General features: G+C 36.5%; 1 protein-coding gene and 1 non-coding gene across 2 annotated transcripts; one reads left to right on the top strand and one right to left on the bottom strand.

Annotated features, from left to right (window-relative positions):
• The first annotated feature begins 9,177 nt into the window (after positions 1 to 9,177).
• On the top strand, positions 9,178 to 13,073 carry LOC109018949 (upstream activation factor subunit spp27-like). Its single transcript, XM_019001145.2, has 6 exons — positions 9,178 to 9,715; positions 10,935 to 11,049; positions 11,154 to 11,328; positions 11,652 to 11,708; positions 12,183 to 12,358; positions 12,612 to 13,073. The coding sequence occupies exons 1-6, from the start codon at positions 9,372 to 9,374 to the stop codon at positions 12,735 to 12,737; spliced, it is 993 nt and encodes a 330-aa protein (XP_018856690.1). The 5' UTR covers positions 9,178 to 9,371; the 3' UTR covers positions 12,738 to 13,073.
• A 390-nt stretch (positions 13,074 to 13,463) lies between these two features.
• TRNAE-UUC lies at positions 13,464 to 13,535 on the bottom strand. Its single transcript has one exon. It is a non-coding gene; the product is annotated as a tRNA-Glu (tRNA).
• Positions 13,536 to 27,792: the final 14,257 nt, after the last annotated feature.

Genomic DNA, 27,792 nt, shown 5'->3' with positions numbered 1-27,792 from the left:
GTTTGTGTCTAGAGAATATCATTCACATTATTTAAATAGTAATATTTGATTTGGAAGATTTGAATTTTAAAATTTATCTTTCAAATCAAATTATATCATATAAACATTTTACTAGATATGTTCTACACATCAATTTGGGAATATAATTTTTTGAATTATTATGATAGAATGAAAGTACCATATCATCCATATTTTGAAAATACTTAATAATTTTTCTGATGTCATGGTAAAGTTATTGGTTTGTGCAGAAACTGTAACCCAAACTGAGAGTAAAGTGTTTAAATCCACAAAGTAAATAAATCAAGAACATACTCCATAGCCTTCAACTTTATGCTACATGAATGGTGATATTTTTTCTGTAACAAACCCTAGGCATCAAGGGAGGATACTCCATACTTAAGCAATTGTCTTCTTGTTATCATTAGTATTTGGAACTCAAAGACAGCACGTGTCACGAGTGCTTGGGGGCAGGTTCTTGAAGAGGGGAGAAGGGTTGTGATGCTGTGATGAGGTGGAACTGGTAACAGAAAGTGAAGAGAAGGAGATTGAAGAAGGATAATGGCTTTAACTATCAAATTAATGAAAAGGGGAGTTTTGAGTATTATGCAACTTGTAGCAAACAATTTTGTTCATTAATAAGTTGTTGTTTGTAAGTGCCATTTAATGTGTTTCTATTTTGAAGAGTTTAGTTAAACGGTGCGTTTGGTTTGTTAGGTGTATAAGTTGCGTTTCATGTTTTTAGTTTTGCATTTTGAGATTCCGTCATGCTCTGCGATTATAAAAGCAGTTGCATGACTTGTGTAGACTTCCATATGTGATCATTGAAGTTTGAGTCTTGGGAGGTTGGGAATTCTTAAAAAATTCCCTATCAAGATTCATCAATGGAATCGTGCGTTTGAACACTCTGTGTTGTGTTCTTTGCATTCTTCCTTAATTGTTCTTGCAATTCTTGGGGTATGGTGTTCAGTTCAAGCAGTGCAGTAGTGTTATTGTTATAAAAAACGCTACAAGTGGTATCAGCAGTGGACGATCCTCTGATGGCAGAAGGCACGGGAGGAGCAATGAAAGGTCATCAAGAAGTTTCACAGAAGCAACAGGATGTGTTGTAGAAGCAGTTGGACAGCCATCAGCAAGCAATCAATGGAATTACATAAAAGCTTGACCAGGTATCTGATATGCTTTGTTCTTTGGTATGAGGAAAGGAACCCTATGCATAGGGGATTTAGTTTAGATTTTTCACATTTTAGTGGGAATGATCCTGCTGGTCGGGTTTTTAAAGCCAATCAGTTTTTCGATTACAATCAGACTCCCTTTCATCAGAAGTTGTTGATAACTTCTTATAACATGGAAGGAAAAACCTTGATTTGGTATCAAGATGCCTTTGACCATGGGCAATTCAATTCTTGGGACACTTTGGTGTCAGCCATTCAAGTTAGATTTGGGGCATCATCCTATAATGACCCAATGGAAGCTTTAACTAGGCTCAAGCAGACAACTTCTATGACCTTGTATAAATCCCAATTTGAGGCCCTGTTGAATAGGTTAAAAGGGCTGTTTGAGAAGCACAAGTTAAGTCACTTCTTAAGTGGATTAAAAGATGAGTTCAAATTTCCAGTTAAAATGCTAAGTCCAGTGAATCTTAGGGCTGCTTTTGGCCTTGCAAAGATTCAAGATGAATATGTTTTGTCCTCAAGAAAATCTTGGAGACAAAATTTGAGTTTTGTAGATAGAGGAGCTGTTGATATTGGAGCTAATGTTGGTTAGAGATCTGGTCCTCCTGTGAGGAAAGTGACTTCAATTCATATGGATGAAAAAAAGGAAGAGGGGTCTGTGTTTTCATTGTGATGAAAAGTGGAATTTTAGTCATGTATGTAAAGTTTCAAAGGCTTACTTTTTGTAAGGAAAAAAGACAGCTTTGAATAAAAAGTTCTTGAAGAAAAAGAGGAGTTGCCAGAAGTTGTTCAAGAGGGGGTTGTGCAACATTCTGAGGTGCTTGAGGTTTCTATTCATGCTATTTATGGTTGTGTGAACAGCAATGCAATGAAACTGTTAGGAAGAATTGGGTCTTTTAGTGTGAAGATACTTGTGGATTCAGGAAGCACTCATAATTTCTTGGATCCATTAGTAGTTGAAGCAGCCAATTTAAAAGTTGAAAAAGATGCCGGGTTGCAAGTGAAGGTGGCAAATGGAGCAAAAGTTTTTAGTCAAGGCAGATGTGAGGAAACAGTGAAGATTCAAGAGTCCAAGTTTTTGGTTCTATTCTATGTTTTAACATTGGGTGGTTGTGACATTGTTCTTAGGGCTCAATGACTTAAAACATTGGGCCTTATTTAGTGGGATTTTAATAACATGTCCATGCAATTTGAGGTGAATGGGAACAAGTTGTTGTTGCAGGGTCTTTTTTCTGATAGAGTGCAAGTAGACGCTAGGGTGAACATGTTAAAGTCTTCTTTTATTGGCCAGTAAGGATGGTTATTGCAACTAGTAGCAGTACAAGATAAAGGGGATAAAATGGTAGTTTTACCAGAAGTTGGGGAGCTGCTACAACAATTTACATATGTTGTTTAGGAACCAGTTTGGTTACCTCCAACTCAAGATTTTGATCATCAGATTGTGCTACTGGAAGGCACTACTCCAGTTTTTGTGAGGCCTTATAGGTATCCTCACTGCCAAAAACCAAAAATTGAAAAAATTGTTCAAGACTTATTGGTTAATGGGGTGATTAGACCAAGCCAACGTCAATTTTCCTCACCTATCCTCCTTGTGAAAAAAACTGATGGTACATGGAGGATATGCATCGATTATAGATCAATCAGGAAACTGTCAAGGATAAATTTCATATTCCTGTTATTGATGAGCTCCTTGATGAGTTGTTTGGGACAAGATATTTTTCGAAACTTGATTTAAGATTAGGTTATCATCAAATAAGGGTGAGAGATGAGGATATTTCTACGACAACATTTGAAACTCATGAAGGTCATTATGAGTTCTTGGTAATGGCATTTGGGCTTACCAATGCACCTATCACTTTTCAAGGTTTAATGAATCATGTCTTTAAACATTTTCTTATAAAATTTTTCTTAGTATTTGTTGATGATATCTTGGTTTATAGCCAATATTTAACTCAGCATCTTGTGCATTTGAAGACAGTGTTATCTGTTTTACAGCAACATATATTGTTTGCTAAAAGATCTAAATATAGATTTGGTGTGATGAAAGTGTATTATTTGGGTCACATTATTTCTGGGGAGGGAGTTCAAGCAGACCCCACTAAGATATCAGCTATGATTGAGTGGCCTATTCCTAAAACAATGAAGGCTTTGAGAAGTTTTCTAGGCCTAACTGGGTATTACAGAAAGTTCATTAAGAATTATGGGTCAATAGCTGCTCCATTGACCTTATTGTTGAGAAAGAATGGTTTTAGTTGATCTAATGGAGCTGATGAAGCTTTTATACAACTCAAAAATGTTGTAGCTCACCCTTCTGTTTTGAAGCTGCTAGACTTTTCCTAAGAATTTACAATCGAATGTGATGCCTTAGGGGTCGGATTTGGGGCTGTGTTGATGCAGAACAACCAGCCTATTAGCAAGGCTCTTAAGGGTAAAGCTTTACTAAGCTTTACTCTTATCAATCTATGAGAAAGAATTTTTTGCACTTGTGAGTGCAGTGGGAAAGTGGAGGCCATACTTGTTGGGTCAGCCCTTCAAAATCAAGACTAACTAGCAAACTTTGAAGAATTTGTTGGAACAAAAAGTGGCTACAAAAGCACAACATAAATGGATTTCATGGGTTATGACTTTAAGGTTGAGTACAAGAGATGGAGAGATAATAAAGTAGTTGATGCACTTTCTAGAAAGATGGAAGATGATTCAGCTACCTTGGCCCTGATTTCATTTCCTACTCCTGTGTGGATAAATGATCTTAAGCAGAGTTATTTGGAATCTTCTGAGATGACTCAATTAATTGATGCACTGCAAAAAGGAGAGCAGGTTCCTAAAGATTTTTCTCTACAACAAGGACTTCTTCTAAGGAAAGGGAAGCTGGCTATAGTTCTTGGTTCTTTGTTTTAGAAGAGAGTTTTGCAACACATCTATTACAGTCCAGAAGCAGGTCACCTTGGTTATCATAAGACTCTACAAAAAGGCTAAATTTGATTTTTATTGGCCTGGTATGAGGAAGGATATCAGGAGGGTGGTAAAAGAATGTCAGACATGTCAAGTGAATAAGTCTGAAAATGTGCTGCCAGGAGGGTTACTCCAACCCTTGCCTATTCCTCAAAGTCCTTGGCTTGGACTTCATTGAGGGGCTTCCTAGTTCTAATGGCATGACAGTGATTTTAACTGTGGTGGACAAGTTGACCAAGTTTGGTCATTTCTTTCCTATGTCTCATCCATATACATCATCTAAAGTGACAGAAGTATTCTTCTCTTGGGTGTTCAAGCTTCATGGTTTGTCTAGGACTATTGTCTCAGATCGTGATGTGATTTTTACAAGCTTATTTTGATAATAACTCTTCAAAATGCAAGGTACCATCTTGGCTATGAGCTCAGTTTACCATCCTTAATCTAATGGTCAAGTTGAGGCACTAAATAAAGTTGTTGAAGCTTATTTGAGAGCATATACTGGATCCAAAACAAGAAGTTGGAGTAATTGGTTGCCAATGGCTGAGTGGCATTATAATACAATTGTGCATTCTTCCACAGGAGTTTCTCCATTTTAGCCTTATATAGGATGCCACCACTAAGATTACTCTCTTATATGGCAGACACTACTGCTAATGTTGTAATAGATCAACACTTGAAGACTAGAAAACATATTTTATCCTTCTTGAAAGAAAACTTGAAGAAAGCTCAAGACAGAATGAAAGTCTATGTTGATAGGAAGAGATAAAAAATAACCTTTGATCAAGAAGATTGAGTTTTTCTTAAACTCTAGCCTTATAGGCAGAAATCAGTGGCTATGAGACACAACATGAAACTTGCCCTTTGATACTATGGTCTTTTTCAAGTCATTCAAAAGTTTGGCTCAGTTGTTTATAAATTGAATTTGCCACCCACATCGAAAATTTATCTAGTTTTTCATGTGTCATGTCTTAAGAAGAAATTAGGGGATTAGATTTTTTCCTTTGCCTACTCTTCCTCCAGTTGATGATGAAGTAACTGTTCAACCCGAGACTGAAAGAATTCTTAAAAGAAGAATGAAAAAAATGGGCAATCATACTACTACTGAGGTGCTAGTTAAGTGGGTAGGAGCTAAAAATGAGGATAATTCGTGGGAATTATTGTACAAACTGAGGTTTCTGTATCCTCATTTGGTGGGCATTGCTTTGTAATTGTCACGGGTGCATTGGGGGCATGAAAATGTAGAGATTGTCACGGGTGCTTGGGGGAAGGTTCTTGAAAAGGGGAGAAGGGCTGTGATGTTGTGATGGGATGGAACTGGTAACAAAAATTGAATAGAATGAGATTGAAGAAGGATAACGGCTTTAACTGTCAAATTAATGAAACATGGAGTTTTGAGTAGTATGCGACTTGTAGCAAATGGTTTTGTTAATTGATAAGTTGTTATTTGTAAGTGTTGTTTAGTGTGTTTCTATTTTGAGGAGTTTAGTTAAACGATGTGTTTGGCTTGTTAGGTGTATAAGTTGTGTTTCATATTTTTAGTTTTGCGCTTTAAGATTCATTTATTGTAACGCCCAAGTCCCGCAGGGGTCGAAGAGTTACTCCTTGTCACTTAAACTCACATTCTAATAATATATTCATAAAATCCAAAATGTCAATATCATATAAAACATTTTGTTTTAGACTACTTTCCTCAATATAATCAACCTCTCAAATTACCAAGTCATCAGAATGTGACAAGATTTCTTAACAAAAGCGGCAATACTCAAAGAAACCTTTTATGATTAATCCACTATGATTAAAAATCATCTCATCTATACTCCATAATCTTGATTCTCAACTAAAATATCAAAATCATCTGAAAAATATTTGTGGAGATAAGGAGTGAGTTATCAACAACTCAGTAAGTAGATAACATATACTAGTGTGCAAATATAAGCATTTACAATGTATAGTATGTAGAACAAAATATTTTCCAGAGTTATCATGTAGAACAAAACATGTTTTCAAACGTAACAGAACAATAATTTTAAGACACATAAAACCCAGAGTACTTTGGTATAACATAACTTAAGTATCATTATTACATCAAAACAGAGCATCTCATAGAGCAGAGACCATATTTTACCCCGTGGTAGGGTTGTGCTATTCTCGATGGCCAAATCAGGCAAAGACAGAGGTGAGATCTTTCCCTTATTCTCCTCGGAGCCCCGAGTGTGCACACAGGAAAGACCACATAAAACCACTTTGTGTCCAAAGTGGGTGCACTTAGAGACAAAGAAGTTGGTACCAACCCAAACAGAGCAGAGCAAAGCATAACAAAGCAGAGCAGAGACAGAGTCAGATACAAAACCAGTACACCATGCCAAAGGTTTTCAGATGCCATATCAAAACAAAACAAAGTATCAAAACATATTTAGATCATTCTCACATATTGAAAACAAAAGTTAGAACATCTTTCTAATCATTGCACAAATTTTCAGATTTTTAATATTGCTCATTTTCACATTTCAGAGACATCATGACAAAATAAAGCTCATGTCTATACAATGCATACAGAAAACATTTTGCCTCTTTCATATAGATTTCATGAGTGATGCAAATAAATGACTAATGATTTTTTTCCTAAATTCTCATTTCATAACAAAACATTCAAAATTTTCAGAAAGTCAACATCAATCTAAACAATTCGTGTAAAGCCTAGCATAAAAACCCCGCTTATCTAGACTTATTAGTTTTTTAGAAAATTTTCTCAACAGTGCTAAACCAAAATCAATCGTCACCTATAAAAATCTCACGTAATTTCCATAAATTGGTCAAACACATATTTCGATTCTCTAATACCAAAATAGCCTATTTTACCTAAATATCTAAAATTCACTAAACCCTAAAATATCAATACTTCCTCCAAATTTTTGGTACTAGTATAAAGTGGTATTAGACCCACTTAAAAAAAATATTATATTGATTCCTGTAAACAGACTCATGGTTACAAATAACATAAAAATACACGTTGTAATTCAAGGGACAAAATTGTACTAACAACTAATCTTTCTAGAGTTTTACGTAAAAACCCATAAGTCATGTTTTTCTTTGTTTGTAGGGAAGTATACCTAGACCTAGGTCGTGCAATAGAGGCTCACCGTGGGGGCAACTGCGAGGTGGCAGAGACACGGACGGAGCTGGAAGCTTAGCATAGATGTGAGAGAGAGAGAGAGAGAGAGATGATGGTGAGAGGGAGGACTAACGCACCAAGCACGACGGGGAGCTACAGATAGGGGTCACCCAGGGCAGCGTCCGAAGGTGGAGGCTTGTCCTCCGACGTCATCTGCTGCCTATGAAGTTGCCTGAGGGTGGTGGGTGATCGTGCGGGGGTGATGTGTGCATGGGGTTGGTTCTCGTTTGAGGTCACGAAGAGGTTGGGCCGTGGGGGCTGTCCTACGGTGCTGCAACTAGGCGCGACTGGCTGCAACTAGTGCGTCCTGCATGGTCTGGAGGTGGAAGGTGGTTTGCAGAGGAGGAGACGTGCGATAGCTTGCTCTCAAGTTTGGGGTGACGTTGCTCTGTTTCGGTATAGAAAAACAGAGGAGGAAGAGGAGGAGGAGGCCCGCATGCGACGGTGCGTGCACTGGAAGACTGTTTGTGAGAGGCGTGAGGCGGCGATCCTTCGCTTGAATGCTGGTGCAAAGCTACGGCTTGACAGCGACGTGTGGTTGCAAGAATGACATTGTCTACTTGAAGCATTTTTTCTTTTATTGCACAAGGCTGCTCCTGACTTAAGTGTTGCAGAACCACGTTGGTGATGGCTACTTGCGATGACTTTCGTCATGTAACGAGGCTGAAAACTAGGGGACAATAGAGGGATTTTCTTGCTCTAGGGATAGTGAGGCACGGTGGTTAACGCCTAAGAGGTGAGAAACAGAAGGCTATCGATATGGAGGAGGTTGGGAGGCAGGAAGGAAACCAATCAATGGGGCTAGGTGATGTCGTGCCAGAGAACCGGTCTTGTGAGGGAGAGGAACGGATGAGTGTAATTTGAGGAGAGCGAGCAATTGTCACCGAATGTGGATGAAAGTAAAGAGAGCACCTGCGAAGAATAGTTGCAACGCGAGAGAGAGTGTGCAGTTATGAGAGGTTCAAATGGAGCATCGTGGATGGAAACAATTGGAGGTAAATCTGCACAAATGTGTAGGGTTCAGGTTTTTATTTTTTGAACGTGGAGGAAGGCGCGACCATAGATATAGAGATATGCTTGTATGTGGGCATTTTCCCATTCGGTTTATTGCTGCGAGATGAGCACTGGTTGTATGCTTGCTGCGAAACTTAGGTGCATGGAGGGTAGCGGTTGCTGCTGTTGCCACTTGATGGGCGTTAGCTACATTACTGAACATGGGGAGGGAAAGAAAATAACGTGCATGTATGGTTAAGAGCAACTAGAAATTAACTTGGATTTGAAAATAAAAAGGATCCACCATAATGCACAAGGTTGAATAATCTATATATATATATATGTATATATAATAATATAAAATACGTGGACTTAAGAATTTTAAAGAGAAAATAGACTCTAGAGTGGTAACCCTAATCCGTTTGAAGTTGATAACAAACATTTTAAAAACAAAACATGAGTCGGATCTTTGTAAATAAATTAGTCAGTAGCCGAAACCCACATTTACTCAAAAAACCCAAGTGAACTTTTCATCTATATATGAAAATAAATAAAAAAATTCAAGCACGAGTTTCATGTTGGGCCCGAGTGTTACATTCATGGTCTGCAATTATAAAAGCAATTACATGGCTTGTGTAGACTTCCATCTTTGATCATTGAAATTTGAGTCTTGAGAGGCTGGGAATTCTTCAAAAATTTTCTGTCAAGATTCATCAATAAAATCTTGCGTTTGATCACTCTTGTTGTGCTTTTTGCATTCTTCCTTAATTATTCTTTCAATTCATGAAGTTTAGTGTTCAGATGATGCAGTTCAGCAGTGTTCTGGTTATCAAGAACGTTACAGCACGAGTACTGTCGACTAGGCCCCACTTACTTCTCATGGTAACGAGAAACGAGAAACTTACTTCGGAAAGAGACAGGGAGACAGAATCTTTTCGGTTAATTCCACGTTTGTCCTTCCATCCTCCACGCCCCAAATTCCCCCATTTTGTTCCCTTTTCGGAATCTCTTCCCAGCGGCTATCTGACAGAGGCTCACCGAGACCGAGACCGAGACCCAAAGCCAGCCCGAAACCCAGGAAAATGGTATCGGACTCGGAGCTTATTTTGCGGCTCCGGGAGTTTCTCCAGAGCTCCGACCTGAACACGACGACCACCGCCACCGTACGCCGAAGGCTCGAGGCAGATTTTGGAGTGGATTTGACGGACAAGAAGGCGTTTATAAGGGAACAGGTGGACGTGTTCTTGCAGAGCCTGCATGAGAAAACTGAGGAGGCTGCAGAAGACGCTGAAGCTGAAGTTGACGAAGGAGGAACAGACGACCGGACCGAGAATGCTAAATCGGAAGAAACCGACGGTTCTGGTTCGAAGGATGAGGACGATGAAGAAGAAGTTCAACAAACGAATAATGGGAAGGGCAAAAGACGGTCAGTTTTTTCTTGCAGTTATTTTCACATATATAAAATTTACGGTTACGTTTGATTCTGCATTTGCAATCGGAGCCAGTCTTTTTACGGAATTAATCTTTTATTTTCTTTCTATATTGAAGATTCATACACACGAAGTTATGTCCTCGTTTACCTTATTATCTCAAGAAATTATTTCTCAGAACTTATTCGATTGAAATAAAGGTCCTTTTTTTTTACCTTTCTCAGTGTTTGGGTTATTCAATATTTATGGTTGCAAGTTATTGCAACATTCGTTCCTAAGCTTTATAAAAGAAAATTTCTCGCGATGAGTCCAAAATGGTGAATTCATCCATTGATCCGAAGTGCAAGCCGAAACAGTTCCCTTCTTTGCATTCTTTACTTGTCTAGGGAAAAAATATCCAATTTATTGGAAGAAAATCCATTGCCTTCAATATTTACCAGTTGCATGTGGTTAAAGTTCTTTTGGCTTTGGTGTCCAAAATTTATGTCATACAGTGAAATCACCCACCCATCATGCTTTTCGTATGCTTGATTTTTGTAAGATTCCACTTGAAATTCACTGGGAACTGAATCTTCATTTGGAAGTAATTTTTGTAATATTTACCTTAAGACCATTTCCCTGTGTTGATCCCTCCAAAGTGGAGTAATTTTTTCTTTTTTGTAAGGTGGGGAGGGGGACCTTTGCATTACTAATGACGTATTTTCTGAATTTGCTTCCATAAACCATCTTAACTATGTAAGATTTATTCTTTCTCCGCTCGTCAATGAGAGAGTAAAAAAATATGTTACTTTCTTTTAGAAGTTATGAATGCTATGTAAGATTTATTCTTTCTCCGCTTGTCACTGAGAGAGTAAAAAAATATGTTACTTTCTTTTAGAGGTTATGAATGAAGTCGATTGCACTATGGGAAGACTGTATGTAGTCTTTACCAAGAAGAGCAAAAAGGGGGAAAAAAGGACACCTTTATGAAATCTTGTCCACAAACTTAAATCCTGCATTTTTGGGTTAACCTTGTGCTGTATTTTCTAAAACAAATTGTTGATTTATTAATTTTAGAATTGTCCCTGTTAATGTATTTTTCAATAAAATGTCCCCTTATTTACCTTGAATTTATTTATACTACATTGTCATTTATGATTTAAGGGCTGATAGAGTTGTTTAACTGAAATTTCACCTTATTGTAAAGCTGATTGTTGGCTTTTCTTAAAAATTCAGGTCAATCAAGCATAAAAATGAGGTAAAGAAGAGGGGGGGTGGTTTTAGCAAATTATGTAGCCTTTCGCCTCAACTTCAGGAATTCCTTGGGGAGTCTGAAATGGCAAGGACTGAGGTATATTCAGAAATATGTGGAGAAGATATCTTCAATTTTTCATTAGTTAATCTGGTGGGAATTTTCATTATTGTAAAATCATCTCTTTGTTATCTTGGTTCTAGGTCGTCAAGCAACTGTGGGCCTATATTAGAGAGAACAATTTGCAAGATCCTAATAATCGGCGGAATATCAATTGTGATGAACCACTGCGTGCCCTTTTTAGTGTTAAATCCATTAACATGTTCCAAATGAATAAGGCCTTATCAAAGCATATCTGGCCATTGGACTCAGATGATGGTATGCTCTAACCCTGTTATTATTCTTAATTTTTTTCAAATATAAGTGGCGTTATTTGAGACTTTGGATCTGTACATGTTCAATGTTGAATAGAATATTTCCTGTTCAATTGTCATTGTGTTCCTTCTTTGAGAAGGAGTATGAAATTAACAGCTGCGATGATCCCATGATGTCTTATTGAATAAGAAAGAATATTTATTAACTTCAGGACCATTACACTGCTTTGTTCTATCTAGTGCTGACTCAAACTATCCTCTCCCTTCTAGTTTCTGCCTTTTATATAACTCTTCAAACATTACTTATGCTTTCTTTGTTTGATATAGTTGTGCCGGTCAAGTCAATGCAGAAGGACAGGCAGCCGAAGCAAGAAAGAGAAGAAGGTGGGATAAATTAATTCAGTGTTCTTGATGACATTATGATGTGTTGTTGTAAATGTTGTTTTGCATTGATACTTGGTGTGCCAGTGGCCTTCTCCTCGCCAAGTGCATGCTGATTGTTGCTGATGGCAACATATCTTCGGCTTAGCTCAACTTCATACTTTCACTTGTATTTCACCTTTAAGTTGCAACACATATAAATATGTATTAGACTAATATTTTTTGGTGCTGCAGTAGTCTATTTGGTACAAGCTTTGCTTTCACTGAGAATATTTACACTAAAGGTGAAAGAATAGTTCAGTTTCCGCTTGGTGCTCAGCTCCGCTGGGCTTTGTAGCACTTGTGAATTTTACTAGATTCATTTCCAACAATGTATTTGGATTATCTAATTATTTTTCTCTGAACAACATATACTAGCCAGTTACTTGTCTCATTAAGGAATTCTTTTTATGGACCTTATCTAGATCTCCATTTCAGATCCAGATGAGCCAAAAAGGAAAGAAAAAAGGCTGAAGGGAGGTAAATCAGGTTTTCTTGCGCCTCTTCAACTTTCGGATACCTTGGTGAAGTTCCTTGGAACTGGGGAAAGTGCATTATCACGGGGTGATGTCATAAAGAGAATATGGGAGTACATAAAACAAAACAACCTCCAGGTATGTTGTTTCTTGCCTTGATGGAACACTATGATTACTGTATCTCATATATTTGGTACCCTGGGATACTGAACTATTACTTTCACCGTGTAAAATTCTTGATTAGGGTTTTGGAGTCTACTTTTCTCATTATAAATTGCTGCAAATTGTTATGGTGATGCTTTAGTGTCAGTTTTTGCTTATTATCGCCTCTTTCTTTGCAAATTTGTGATTGAAGAGTCACTGAGTCCGTGTTCTTTACTTGTTCATGAAGGACCCATCTGACAAGAGGAGAATAATATGTGATGAGAAGCTGAAAGAACTGTTTGACGTTGACTCCTTTATTGGCTTCACAGTTTCAAAACTCCTAGCTTCTCACTTCATGAAGACAGAACAGTGAGTCTCACCATTACCGTTCTTGTGAAAGCCCAAGGGAACGGAAGTTTTGCTTATAGGTTTAGTTTAGCTTTCAGTGTTTTGTTTGTTGGATCTTTTTGCACGGCCCACAAACAGGGCAAATTGAAAATACAAGAAAGGAAAAGGAAATCTCTCCCCTCTCTCTCTCTCTCTCTCTCTCTCTCTCAATATATAGATATTTTTGTCTGGTATTTTGTTTGACTTTGCATCTCTTTCTTAGCTTCTGAGTGAATGGCTGTAGTTATTAATTTTCATCACTCTGGATATTGTATGTCAAGAATGTGAAGGCTTCTGTTTCTCCACTGCGTTCATTCAATAGAAGGATAATTATGAGGTTGCTTTTGGACTTGGTTTGACCTTTCTGGATTTCAGATGTGTGCTTTGCAGCCTAGAAATAAAGACTAATTTGTGTTTGGTTGTCAAACCAAATTCAAACTCATCTCAACTTACTTCATACATTTTAATCTAAAAAGTTAAACACATCTCAACTTAAAAAAATTAAACTCGTCTCAACGGGACTCACAAAATATTATTAGTCACAAATAAACTAAACTCAGCCTTGAGTTGTTATGTATTTTGTCTTTCAGGGTAAATAATATAACTAGCATTCCCTATGCTTTGCACCTTTAAGGTTGTTTTCGGACACTCTTCATTGCATCCCTCTTCTCTTGGGTGTAAAATATAAAAAGGGTGCAACCAAAAAACCCTATTCCGTTGCCGGGAATCGAACCCGGGTCTCCTGGGTGAAAGCCAGATATCCTAACCGCTGGACGACAACGGATTACACTATATCACAATTCCCGAGTGTTTGCTTATTTAGATATTTGTTTAGGGTAGAGCCGACGGTACGCAATGTACGCATCTCACCTTATTGTGACGGATATGTTGTTATTATTTTGGTATCTTACTCTGCTTGCTGTTTGAAAAAAAATATTATTTGCAAATTATAGTAGAGGGTGTTTATTTTGATGGGTTATAACCAAGTATTATTAGGGTTAGTACTAGCATTTGGGCTTCTTGTACCTAAGAATGAAAAATTTTATTCATCATCTATTTTCTTATCATTTCATGATATCTCATTAGATGATAGATTCACAAGTGAAATATAATAAATAATTTTCAATCATCTAATACCAAATTATAAGATAATGAAAGGATAATGATAATCGAAATGATGAGTACCATTACTCTTGTTTTAACTGTCATGTATCAATTATGGAGATCTTGCATCGGTTTGGATTGGCCTCGGGAAAAACCTCTAGCTAATTTGTGTACATTCTTTTGTATATCAATTATGCCTTATCATGTACATTCATAGTGCTAGCCAGCCTTATCAGCAATCTTTATATATTAAATAGTGTTATTTGAAGGCCTTTACATCACACACCATTCATATAATATAATTTGATTTGTAAGACTCAAACTATACTGTGTGGATGATGTATGGTATAAAGGCTTAATTTCAACTAAAATTATTCGATTATATAATATTTACACTTATTATATTATTACACCTCTACACTCATGGGACTCTCACACATACATTTTCTTCAACCTCTTCCCAACTTATTTTTCCATTATATTAAGAGATACGTGAAGTCATGAAAAACTATCAAATTACTAAGCAAAATGGATTTCGCCCTCAAATGTATGTTTTTATGCCAAACCATATAAATCTTTCTTTGTTGAGATTTGATGTGTTTTATTTCTTATTTACTTCATGGATGAGTATTCAAGTACTATCATATAATCAACATCAAACCATTATCGAGGGTCATTAATTCGACCATTTTGTTAACCTTCAATCCTGCCGAAAAATTACATCAACAACGGCCATTTTGAAATTTTTATATTAATTAGAATTGATGTACTTATAATAGAACATGCATGGTATGTTTACGTACCCTATCGGTATCATTATTGCCTTCGTCTTGATCATTATACTCCGGATAAGGAAATGATCTATATATACATGTATGATATCGTTAGAAAGCACATGAGTACGCTGGTGATGATGAATGCATGCTACTTGTTGCAATCAAATGAGCTGGACCATCATATATAATTATTAGGTATAAAAAAATATTCCCTAAATATAAATTATTAAATGAGTCCATATCAGCCAAATAAATATCAGTCAACATGCATGCATGCATGCATGGTCATCGAATGGCCGGGTAGATCATATCTTGGTCAAAAGTCTGGAAAAGAAAAAAGATTTATTTGAAAAACCCATATGGATTTGTAACCTGTAATTGGTACAAATATCTTTATGTCAATTTCTTGATTGTCTTTATCTTCATTTTCTTTTTTGAATTCTTCTACGCTGGGGATTTACGTCCTCATCATCAACGATTCATGTTATAATATAAATATATATATATATATATATATATAGTACTTCCCATGCAGTAAAGACAAAATAAAATAAAATAAGTGCACATGCTTGCATAGTAAACTGAGTAATTAAATAATTAAGCACATTTTCTTTGGTTAAATATGTTGACCTTGAATTTTTCTTTTTTCTTTATAAATTAATCGGCCTCTTAACAATCAAAACAAAACAATAAAAAAGATAGTAATTTTCAAGCCAATGAATGAAATAAGAAAGAGAAATTCTACAATCAAGCTTTACACCACATACATATCTCTACCTAATCAATATGTAATTTATTATTTTTATCATTCTATTTAAATACACATATTTAAATATTAAGATAGAAAAAAAATATTCATATAAAAATCTATCATGCCTTGCCATATTGGTGCATCCATGTTAATTAAAAAGAAAAAAAAAACAAGATATTTATAGTATTTATGAGCAATATTTAATATTATCCAAAAAGTTCAAATGAATATTAATAAATACATATATCTCTTTCATTTTTGTGTGTATTGTTATTCCTACCAGTATGAACTACTGACCCAAGAATCAAAATTGTTCAAAACTGAGTGCATCAGCCAGTATCATTCCAACACTGGTTCTAATCTCTTCATTGCAGTTAATGCCTTTAACTACTTGCAAAGCATCACCTTCTAGGATGATATTTTTGAAACTCAAATCTTGACAAAACAGAGATGTCTGGAGAGCAGCTAGCTACAGCTTCGTCTAAAAAGGAGTTAGGGTAATGGGTCTTTCGCATTCCCAGAGTTGCTTTGACATTTCCTTCCCAATCACGAACAATGGCACCAATCCCTACCAAACAATGAGTTTTGTCTACCACTGCATCCCAATTCAATTTAAAAGTACCCCGTGGAGGAGCTTTCCACTCAACAGAGATGTTATGATCTGATGTGTTATTACAATGAGAGATTGGAAGTTGTCTAATCTCGCCCAATAAGAGGTTTGCCTTTTGAACTAGTTTTAGAGAATGTTGGAAAATGTCTTTAAAAATAAACTCATTTCTCCTCTTCCAGATTTTCCACCACACTACTGCAAATTCTTCCATATCTTCCTGAGTTAAAATAGCCAACAACTTCTCTAACTGCTCCTTAAAAGTCTGACTATTTGATCCACTCTTCTGAATGCTTCTTGCTCAAAGCCCCCATACATTACTAGGTGAAGGGCATTCCCATAGTGTGTTATTCCCCACTGTCTCAACCCTTTGCTTACAGATGACACAATCGGGATTACCAACAACATTCCTTCTGTATGACTCTCGTAGGAAGAGCATCAAGACATGCTTTCCAGAGAAAAACTTTGCAAGCATTAGGAACCTGCAGATGCCAAAGTTTGGTCCAATCTTCTTGCTTAGTCTGTAAAGTTGAGGACTGTCCTTTCATCCGATCCTATATCTCCCCATTGAGGTGATATGCACTATTAACTGTAAATGTTCTCGAAGAAGTGCATCTCCAGATTAATTTATTAGGCCTATTGCAAGCACTAATTGGAATGACTTTGATGAGAGCAGCTTCTTTAGCATTAAAAATGGTATTCACAAGAGCCTCCTTCCACTGGTGTGTATCATGGTCTATTAGATTAGACACCTTGGTATCTGCATGTAAAAATCTTATGGAACTTTGGAGTTTAAAAGTTGTTTGATGTGGAAGCCATCTATCAGTCCATATACTTTCTTCTTTACAATTTCCAATACGCCATATAAAGCCTTCTTCAAGAAGAGGTCGAGCCCCGAGAATGCTTTGCTACCAGATATAAGAGGGATTACTCCCCATTTTGGCTTTGAGGAAATCTGTTGCAGGGAAGTATTTGGCCTTAAGGACCTGTGCAGTAGTGGAGGATGGATCTTGAATAAGTCTCCACCCTTGTTTGGTTAGCAGTGTTGAAAAGTTCAAAATCTTTGAACCCAAGCCCTCCATTCTTTTTAGCTTTTCCTATTTGATGCAAGCTTACCCAATGTATCTTCTGCTCCTCAGCTTGCTGTCCCCACCAGTAGTCTCTCATGCATCTGTTGAGCTCATATAACAGCTGCTTGGGAATTTTGAAGAGACCCATATTGTAAGTGGGAATAGCTTGCACCACTGCCTTGATAAGAATTTCCTTGCCTGCCTAAGAGAGGAACTTGGTTTTCCAATTCCTCAGCCTTTCCTTCACCTTGTCTATTAAGCTCCTGAAAGTGCTGGCTCTTGATCTTCCCACTAGTGCTGGTAGGTCCAAATACTTCTCATACGAGGTTATGGCCCTTACACCTGCTATGCTTATGATGACCTCTTTTGTAGCCTTTCGAGTGTTCTTACTGAAAAAGATGGAAGTCTTGTCTTTATTCAATCTTTGTCCTGATGAATGAGAATCCAGCAACACGAACAGCCTACTCCATTCCATAGAATTTTCCTTACAAAAAAATTAAGCTATCTCTACAAAAAAGAGATGGTTAATAGAGATTCGACCTTTGGCCAAGGGAAGACTAGTGATCAAACCTGCTCCTCCTGCTAAGTTTAATAAGCTACTGAGAACTTCTGAGCAAAGAATAAAAAGGTAGGGTGATAGGGGATAACCCTGCCCTAACCCCCGAGATGGATAGAACTGCTCCTGTGGGGCACCATTAATAATTAGAGAATAAGAAACTGAGTTGACACATCTCATCACTAGTGTTATCCATCTCTGATCAAACCACATCTTTTCCATTACATGTTTCAGAAAATGTCATTCAATTCGGTCATAAACTTTACTTATGTAAAGCTTAAGGGCCATGAAGCCTTCCTTCCCTTTCATTAGAACCTTCATAGTAGGCAATGCTTCAAGCTTCAATTGCAACTATGACATTATCAATAATGAGTCTGCTTGACACAAAGGCACTTTGTGTTGGTGAGATAATGTCACAAAGAATTGCTTTTAGTCTGTTGGCCAAGACTTTTGCAATGATTTTGTACAAAAAATTGCAAAGGTTGATGGGCCTGAACTCAGAGACTTGACTGGGGGATTTTGTTTTGGGGATGAGGGCTATAAAAATATCATTTAAAGACTCAGACCAACTTCCTTTATTCAACAATTCTAACACTATTGCGCATACTCCAGAGCCTACTGTATCCCAGTGGTTTTAAAAAAAAAAGACTACAGGGAATCTAACAGGGCCAGGGCTACCAAGGGGATTCATACTGAAAATTGATTCTTTTACCTATTGATCCTGCAGTAAAGTATTTAGTAAGAACAACGTTCATAGCTTCTGTTGCAGAAGGCTACAATGATTCCACACATTGACCAATACCTATTGGGTTGGATGATTCAAATAAGGCATTGAAATGTATTTGAAATATGGTATTGATCTCATTTGGCACTTTAGTGATCACCCCTTCTAAGTTGAGAATCTGATTTATCTTATTGGTCTTTCTCCTTTGGCTAGCAAAATGGTGAAAATATTTTATATTCATGTCCCCATTCTTAAGCCAAGCTTGCTTAGCTCTTTGCTTCCCCTTAGTGTTCTCCTCTTCTTGTAGGCAATCAATCTCCATTTGCAAACATTTGATGTCATTATTCATATGTCCTTAATTTAATTCATGCAGCACACTTAACATCTCAAGCTTTGACTTAATCACCTTACTTTTGCTTCTGTGCATGTCTTGACTCCACTGTATGAACCTTTTCTAGCATTTGCTCCTTCAGTGGCTTTATGCAGATAACTTGAGGAAGAAGTTGCCCCATGCCAAGCATTCTGAAGGAGAGTTCTACAGTCTTCCATATTAGACCAGCTAGCTTCAAAATGAAAGATTCTCTTCTTGTGATTGCTGAGGGCCTGTGTTTGTATGGAAACCAAAACTGGACAATTATCAAAGCAACTGGTTGCTAGAATTTGCACTGAGTGATGTTCAAAAAAATTCAGCTAGGCTTGATTTCCTAGGGCTTGGTCAAATCTTTCCTTTATAAAAGCCTCCCCATCCCTATTGTTCCTCCAAGTAAGTTTGTCACATTGGTAACCTAGATCATGGAGGTCACAAAACTCAAGTGGTGACCAGAAAGTTTCCATCTATTTGAAGGGTCTTCTTGCGGCTCCAAATTTCTCTGACTGTTTAAGAATCTATTTAAAATCTCCTACACATAACCATGGGACGTGCATTTGGGACTTTAGTACTTTAAGAAGCTGCTAACTTTCCATCCTCTTATTAGTGTCAGGGTTTCCATAAAAATTAGTGAATATCCATTTCATATCTTCTTGTGGACTGGATATCCAAGCCAAAAAGTGCCAATTAGTGAATGATTCCAATTCCACTATCAAATCAGATTTCCACAACAATGCTAATCCTCCACTCCAACCCCTGTTATTCACTACAAAACTATTGTCAAACCCCAGTTTATATCCAACTCTTTCCACCTTCTCTTTACAACATTTAGTCTCCATGAGGAAGACCAGTTGTGGGCACTTTATGTTCACCAGTTGGTGAAGCTCATGAACTATCCGAGGGTTCCCAAACCCTCGACAGTTCTAACTTAGGTAATTCATTGTAGATGGTGGGGCTGCATAGCCTCCACCATTTCCTCTTGAGTTAAGCTCCTTACAGGGGTGAGTTGGGATTTTAATCTCTTGTAATCTAGTTTAGTCACCAAAGTGTCTATGTTTTGATCTGCAAGCCTCTTACTACATAGCACCTTATGACCTTTCTTAGATTTTCCCGACATTCCACGTTTAAGAATACTGCTGCCTCTTGCCTTCCTTTTCCACGTGGAGACTTTACAAGGTTCTATGAGAGGAGAGCTTTGTCTCGATGGGGTGGAATCTTTAGTCAACTCTTCAAGGCTATAAAAGGAAATGATACTACCAAGAGAAATTATAACAGAGTATCGTGTTCCAGTCTCCATTTGAATTGGAATATCTTCACTAATTCCCTTATTAAGCGACATATTAATAAAGGGATTCTGATTGGAATGACTTATAATATTACTGGCGTCAACTTCTATGGGAGGGAAGACTTCACAATCTTTGTCCATAAACTGTTGCATCATTTTTGCATCTTTATTTGCCTTAGATTGCATCGTGTCTTCCTCACAAGATTGATCATTTCCTTTCTTAGAGGCACTGCTATTCTCATCACTAGAGTTCAGTCGTCGGCTTGATTCCTGTCCATTGGAAAAAGGAGAGACACCGTACTTTTTGGCCATCGTATGAGAGTTGTCCACTGGACCAGCACGAAGCCATTGGCCATATTGATCTTGGGACTGAATCTCCGTTATTTGTTTGTTGCATTTCCTGTCTTTATGATTAAGAACACCACATTTGAAACAAAGATTAGGTAGCCGTTCATATTTAAATTAAATCCACAATTGTTTATCACTAATTTTGAGTAACCGCCCATGAGTTAGAGGCTTAGATATATCCACATCTCACTACAACAAACACCAGTTTTTGCGGCGTCTAATATTCGCCACAAAAAAGCTCAAAACTGTCGCAAAAATCTTTAAGCCATGGATTTTACATTGCAGGCCAAACGCCAGTAAGAGAGTGTGACATTTGCTTTGTTTTTTGATGCAACGGAACCGCCAAAAAATTACGTCTCTTCCCGTCGATCTTCATGCCGAGAAAGCCAATATCAGTAACTGCCACAAAAAGTTTTCCATCCAAGTTGATGGAATCACCGATAAATTGACTAGCTCCCTACGAGCGTTTTGGTTGTCGAGAAAAGGTTTTATCGTTCGACGATTTCAAATGTGCCGAAGAAACTAGCGGCAATAATATTATTGCTGCACTTACATGATCTTCACGTGATGCATAAGTCCTTTTACAGTGTTCTCCCAAACTGCCGCGGTTTCAAATTCACCCAACACACTTACCCGCAACTGTATGCTCGCCGGGGATTACTAAGGAATCGATGCCAAGAAGCCATTTTACAGCATCCACCCATGTCACCGCTACAGAATTGGAAGATCGAATTGCACCCCAGGTTATTCGGCGCTTGGTAAGAATTTTATGGCGAAACTTTTTTCCCCAAAAAGATATTTTCTTGCATATTTTTATCAATTTTGGTTCTACATTTTTACAATTCTTGAGGCAGACCAATCATATATTATTAAACTCTCAAGGGCAAATGGACCTAATTTAATTCTAATTAATTTTCTGCTAATCTATGGAAATGGTAATGTAGTCATGCATGGTGATTGATCATAAGCAGAGCTAGGGCTAATCTGTGGAAAGGTGCGTACATTTCCCTAACATGTACATTCATGTTGGTTTGACACTCTGTAAGTAATAATGTCTGTTTTCTCACATTGGGTTTGCACAATATATATATAGGGTTAATTTTCACACACAAGCACATGTATATAATTCACTTCAAAAATGGTGATCATTTGGTTTTGCCCCCCCCCCCCCCCTACACACACACATATATATATATTTATAGGCTTGAATCTGGTTTTGGACATGATATATATCGGCACATGTAGGCCTATATATATATATATATATATCAGTGTGTGTATATCAGACATAGAGAGGAAATTGCATATATATATATAGGCCTAAATTAATCAACCATGCAATTATAGGTTCTACCACATGCTTGCAATTGAAGACTTTAATCGTTTACATTCTTGCTAAAAGCAGTATGTCAAATATCTCAACTAGAGATTACTCTTTCATTCTACTTTGTCCATAACTTAGTTTAGATGTGATCTCGAAATTCTGATTCATATTTGCTATTTCAACATGCTAGCAGTCCTACTATATATCTCTACGTGTACATGTACATACCCCACGTACAGAGGAAAATTTAAACTTAAAAGTTCTTTGGGGTCTTGGGATGCACATCCAAATCACCACTGTCCTTGGATGGTAAAATATTGATCACCTGTTCCAATACACAACAATGGCATAAAAATCATCTCAGAAAATGCAGCCATGGTTAAGATTTTATGTTATTAAAATCACATCTTCATTAAATGTACTTTCAATTGCCAAACAGAAACAAATTTTGTTGTTTATTGTGTGTTGGGCAGCCTAAAACACTCTACAAAATGACTACTCCATCTCCAGGAAAAGTGTCTCATTTTTCCTTCATTGCCTGTTGGAGATGAGTGTGGTTCAGATTCAATTGTGTTGAAGCAATTCATATACTGCATGCATGTCAGTAATACTCCCAATGATTGAATGTCTTTTTTCATAAGCCTTATTTAATGGAATTTGATGGATATTTATTTTGTTTACCTTACTTTTCACAAGGCCATGAACTTCTTTTAAGCAGTACCACCTTGGCATCGCTTCTCGAATCTAAAATTTCTACCTTACCTTTACAAGAATCCTGTCATGCATATATAACAACAGTAAGTTCACTAATTTGGCCTGTGATACATAATTAGTCCTATCTATATTTCACCATATCCTGCTATTGCACTAGAACAATATTTGTGCTTTGCTATAACACAATTCCCCAAATGAAAGCATTTTTCGTATGCCTAAAAACCTCTTCAAAAGTCAGTAAGGTATAACTGAAATTTATTTGTTGCCCAATTTAGCTACCACTCATAGGATTAAGTATCATTTACTGTCAATATATGAGTCATTGTTTTTAGCATGCAGTAGGTAAATCATGCTTCGTTTTAGTTAAACCTCCCAAAAACCACCCCAAGTAACGATTGCAACTGGAAAACATTGCAAACAGATTTTCAATGGCATTTTTAAATCTATCAATATCCAGCAATGTCCCTTTGATTGATGATAATTAGTTAAAAATCTGTTTGAATTGTTAAAACTGCCATAGAGTATCTATGGCAATTTTAACAATGCAAACAGATTTACATAGTACAATTTTAGAATTCTATCAAACCACCAAACATGCCCATGTAACAGTTGTCACTTTAATGGTAATAAAATTGAAAGGTCAAAGGTCACTAAATCTGTCATAGATGACCTCTCCAAACAGCATCAAATAATTTAAAAGCATGTAGTCAATATAGAGCAAGAAACCAATTTACCTCCCATCCTTGACCCTCTGCACCAAGATCAGAATATAATTAATCCCTTTTCAAAAGTATTACTATATTATCAACATCCCCAGCACCCCTTATCAAAAGTGCAGCAAAAGTGTAGGTCAAAATGCAAAATTAGTAACTACTGGCATGCAGAAAAGGCTAAGGAACTGCAGTTTGAGTCTTTCTCTGAGACTTTAATTCCGTCTCCACTTATGACATTCTCATGTTTACACGTTGCTCATAATCCCGCATATGCTCCCTCATGATCCTGGAACCACCTTCAATCTCTTCAACCTGATTTTGGTAATACTTTGCATTTTTCCTATTTGTTTCATTCTCCTCGGCAAGCTGTTCATACTCCTCATTGGATACTCCAGCCACTTTACTAGATTCGGGCATAACAGAGTGGCCCAGCCCTTTAGAATAACTTGACCTATGTCCCAATACCTTCCTAAATATGGTTGCTACTGCTTCATCTGTGCGAGCCTCTGGGTCTTTGGCATTCATCAATTAAACCATTTGATTATGTGACTAAAATAACTAAAACCATTATCATCATACAACCATAAAGCTTGTCCACTAAGTTCCATACTTATGTGCTAACACTAGACAGTGAACTTTTCAAATACTAAATAATTAAAAATATAATGAATCAACCAGCTACTTATGTATAAACAAGGATCTACTCACATAATTTTCTTCTGTTGTTGGTGTGATATATCTCCCATTTTTATTCGACCAATGCACATCTTTGTAGAAATCAATTAGATTCTTGTCCTTCTACATGAGCATATAGGCATACCAACCACATTAGCATAGTTTGGCAAATGAAATTTAATTTCCATAAAAAGTAACAACATGGACATTATATAATCTCAATACATTTCTTTCCATTAGTACAACAAACGAAATACTTCAGCTTGTGTGGTTGACCCTTTGCTTACATCTATTTTCTTTGTTTTGGCTGGACATTTTTTGCAATAAAACATAAAATTGTGGATTTTTTTTTCAACCATAGGTCAACTGCCATCAACAACAATTAATGGAACTTTCATTATTGCTAAGGATGTGGGGAATATTATAGAAAAACAATTTCCTTTTCTTATTTAAATAGCCACTGATATTACCTTTTGACATGTGAATTCTACAAGAAAAACAACCACAGATGCTTACCTTGAAGTCATCACTCGCCTACTAATTGCATAACCACTCCCATACTGGCTTCTCTACCAACGCACCTCTATTTAGGGCTGAGCAAAAATCCAACAATCCGACTCCGAATCCCACTCCGCACCGGCTCCGCTCCGACTTCGCTCCGGCTCCGACTTGTCAGAGTCGGAGTCGGAGGTTTTTTCCTCTTGGCAGTCGGATCCATTGATGAGCCGACTCCTACTCCACTCCGATCCTCCGCCTCTGCCTCCGCCTCCGCCTCCGCCTCCGACTCCGAATCCACCTCCGACGTGGCCCTCCGACTCCGCCTCCACCTCCGATTTTATACATATTTTATAAAATATGTGTTTTTCTATATATTAATTATTTAAATTTTATACAACTATATCTTATATAGTTAGTTAAACTCAATAATATACTAGTTAAATAATATATTTATACTATAATATATAGACTAAATTGACTAATAATAGTTTAGTATATGACTATATGTAAATATCATACTATTACAAATTTACAATATTACTACCATGTAACACTAAATTACTAATGTATAAATATAATAGCATATAATACTAATAACTAATGTATATATAATATACTATAAACACTAAGATGAATAATAACATCGACATGTAATATTGTAATACTAATGTATAAACACTAATCTATAAATTTATAATAACATATAATACTAATGTATAATAACTAAAGTATTATTCATATAAATTACTAATAGTCTAATAGTATTAATTACTATATATAAATTAGTAAACCATTTTAAGCCTATATATAAATGACTATATAAATTACTGTAGTATCAATTACTAATACTATATTACTATATGATACTATTAAGTTATGAACTATAGTGATATACTAGTATTAGACATTAGTGTACTAATACAATCAGTGATATAGTCAGTATAATATTTATACTAATACTATTATTAATTATATAGTTATACTAAAGTAAAATCACTATAGCAAATACTAATATAGACTATAGTTATAACTTATAGTATTATAACTATACTAAATCACTATAACTTATACTAATATAGTTAAACTAAAATTTAAATCACTATAAGTAATACTAATATAGTTATATTACTATAGGATACTATTAATTATAGCGATATACTAGTATTAGTATACTAATACTATTAGTGATATAGTTAGTATAATATTTATGCTAATATTATTACATAGTTATACTAAATTAAAATCATTATAGCAAATACTAATATATAGTTATTCTAATCACTACAACTAATTCTAATACTAATATAGACTATAGTTATAACTTGTAGTATTATAACTATACTAAATCACTATAACTTATACTAATATAGTTATACTAAATAACTATAACTATAACTATATATATTATATAGTATTAATATCACTATTAGTATAATATATAGTATTAATAATAGCTAATAGTCTAATACTAATATAACTATTAGTATAACTAATATCACTCCTAGTATAACTAATATTAATACTAATACTAATATACTAATACTATTAGTGTATTACATATATTTATATATATTAATATATATATCAAGTATATTAGTGTATTAATAATATTTCGTATACGGTGTCGGTGTCCTTTTTTTTAATATTCATATATAATAATATATATCATATATTTTTTTATGAATCTTCATATATATATATATATAATATAAAATAGATTTATATTAATTAGTATATAATGTATATTACTATAGTAACTATACAATACACAATACGGCGTCGTTGGAGACCTGGGAGTGGGGTACTGAACTTTAGGTCTGGTGCGGGTTCCCGAATGAATCTTCATTCTTCAAACTCGCGCAGCCCTCTCTCTCGCGCAGCGCCGCAGCCCTCTCTCGCCACTCGCCACTCGCCCTCTCTCTCACGCAGCCTTCTCTCTCACAACTCCTCTCGCGCTGGCGCACTCTCTTTCACAACCCTCTCTCGCACAACTCCTCCCTCTCGCGAAGCCCGTCCCTCGCGCAGCCCTCTCGCAGAGCCCCTCTCTCGTGCAACCCCTCTCTCGCGCAAGCGCAACCCTCCTCTCACGCAGCTTCTCCCTCGTGCGGCCCTCTCACAGAGCCCCTCTCTCACCGTCTTGCGCAACTCTCCTCTCACGCAGCTCCTCTTGGTAGGTTACCCAAACCCATCTCTGTTCTTTAATCAAATTTTTGAGGTTGGTAATGTTGATTTTTTCAAATCTTTGAGGTTGGTAATCTATGAGTATGAGATAGAAACATCTACTCAATTAATGGCAATGATTAATTTTTGTTGGCTCTATAATTCATTCCTAACTGTACGAATAGCCTGATGTAGAAGGATTTGAACATGGAAAGCTAAAGACTTTGCAGCTATTCTGAATAGTGAATACTGATTTTGATGTTTTTAATTTCACTCTATAAATGATGGTTTTATTTGTATTAGGCAAACAACATCTTGCTGCCAGTGGTTTAGTAATTTTATATGTAATTTTTATATGTAATTTTTGATGTTGTTTTAGTGCTAGTGGTGTTTTCGTTCACCGACTGTTGAATGTTGGGTCTGATTTTTTTTCTATTTTTCTGTTTTAGATGAGTATATATTTTCTCAAATATATTTATGTTTTAGTGATTGTAAAACATCCACAAGTTGAGTTAATGAGTTTGTATTATGATTTTGGGGCTGTGTTCGGTTGTTTTAGTGATTGTCTTAACCATACTATTTTGTTTGTTTGTTGTGTGTTAGTTCTTAAATCATGAATATAGAAGGCAAAAACACTACTACATCCACAGCTGCATCTTCTCCTGGCATCCCAGAACAGCCTATTGATGCTCCCTGTCCCATAGTTGAAGAGTCCAGCAGACCAATAGAATCTTCGGTAGGCACTCCTAGTGCCTTCTGTTCTAACTCTCACCCTCCACCTGGTAGTAGAGTTCCTAAGAATAGGTCTTTGGTATGGGTCCACTTCACAATAATACCCGATTGTGATCCCAAAGAACCTATAGCTACTTGTAACCATTGTGGGAGGCAATGGAAATGCCATCCCAAAAGGCAAGGCACTTCGGCCATGAAAACACACATCCAACTTTGTCCCAAAAACCGTAAGAGTAAGTTGGATAAGACTCAAACATTCTTGGTCCCAGAAGCAAGAATTGAAGGCCAAGGGGAGAAGAACTTAGGGATGATCAAGTACAATGAGAAAAAAAATCCGGGCAGCCCTTGCTAGGATGGTGATAGTGGATGAGTTACCCTTTAGGTTTGTTGATGGCCAAGGGTTTCGGGAATACACTAAATCCCTTGATCTTAGGTTTCCAATTCCTTCTCGATTTACCATAATGCGTGACTGTATGAAACTATTCTTGAAAGAGAATGATAGCTTGAAGAAAATATTTTTGACCACCAAACAAAGAGTGTGCCTGACCACCAACACTTGGACTTCTATCCAAAATATTAATTACATGTGTGTGACCGCTCACTTTATTGATAGTGATTGGAAGTTGCAAAAACGAAT

This window comes from Juglans regia, chromosome 12 (assembly GCF_001411555.2).
Source record: "Juglans regia cultivar Chandler chromosome 12, Walnut 2.0, whole genome shotgun sequence".
Lineage (NCBI taxonomy): Eukaryota > Viridiplantae > Streptophyta > Magnoliopsida > Fagales > Juglandaceae > Juglans > Juglans regia.
The sequence above is the reverse complement of the archived record's forward strand: the minus strand, read 5'-3'. Positions and strand labels throughout refer to the sequence as shown.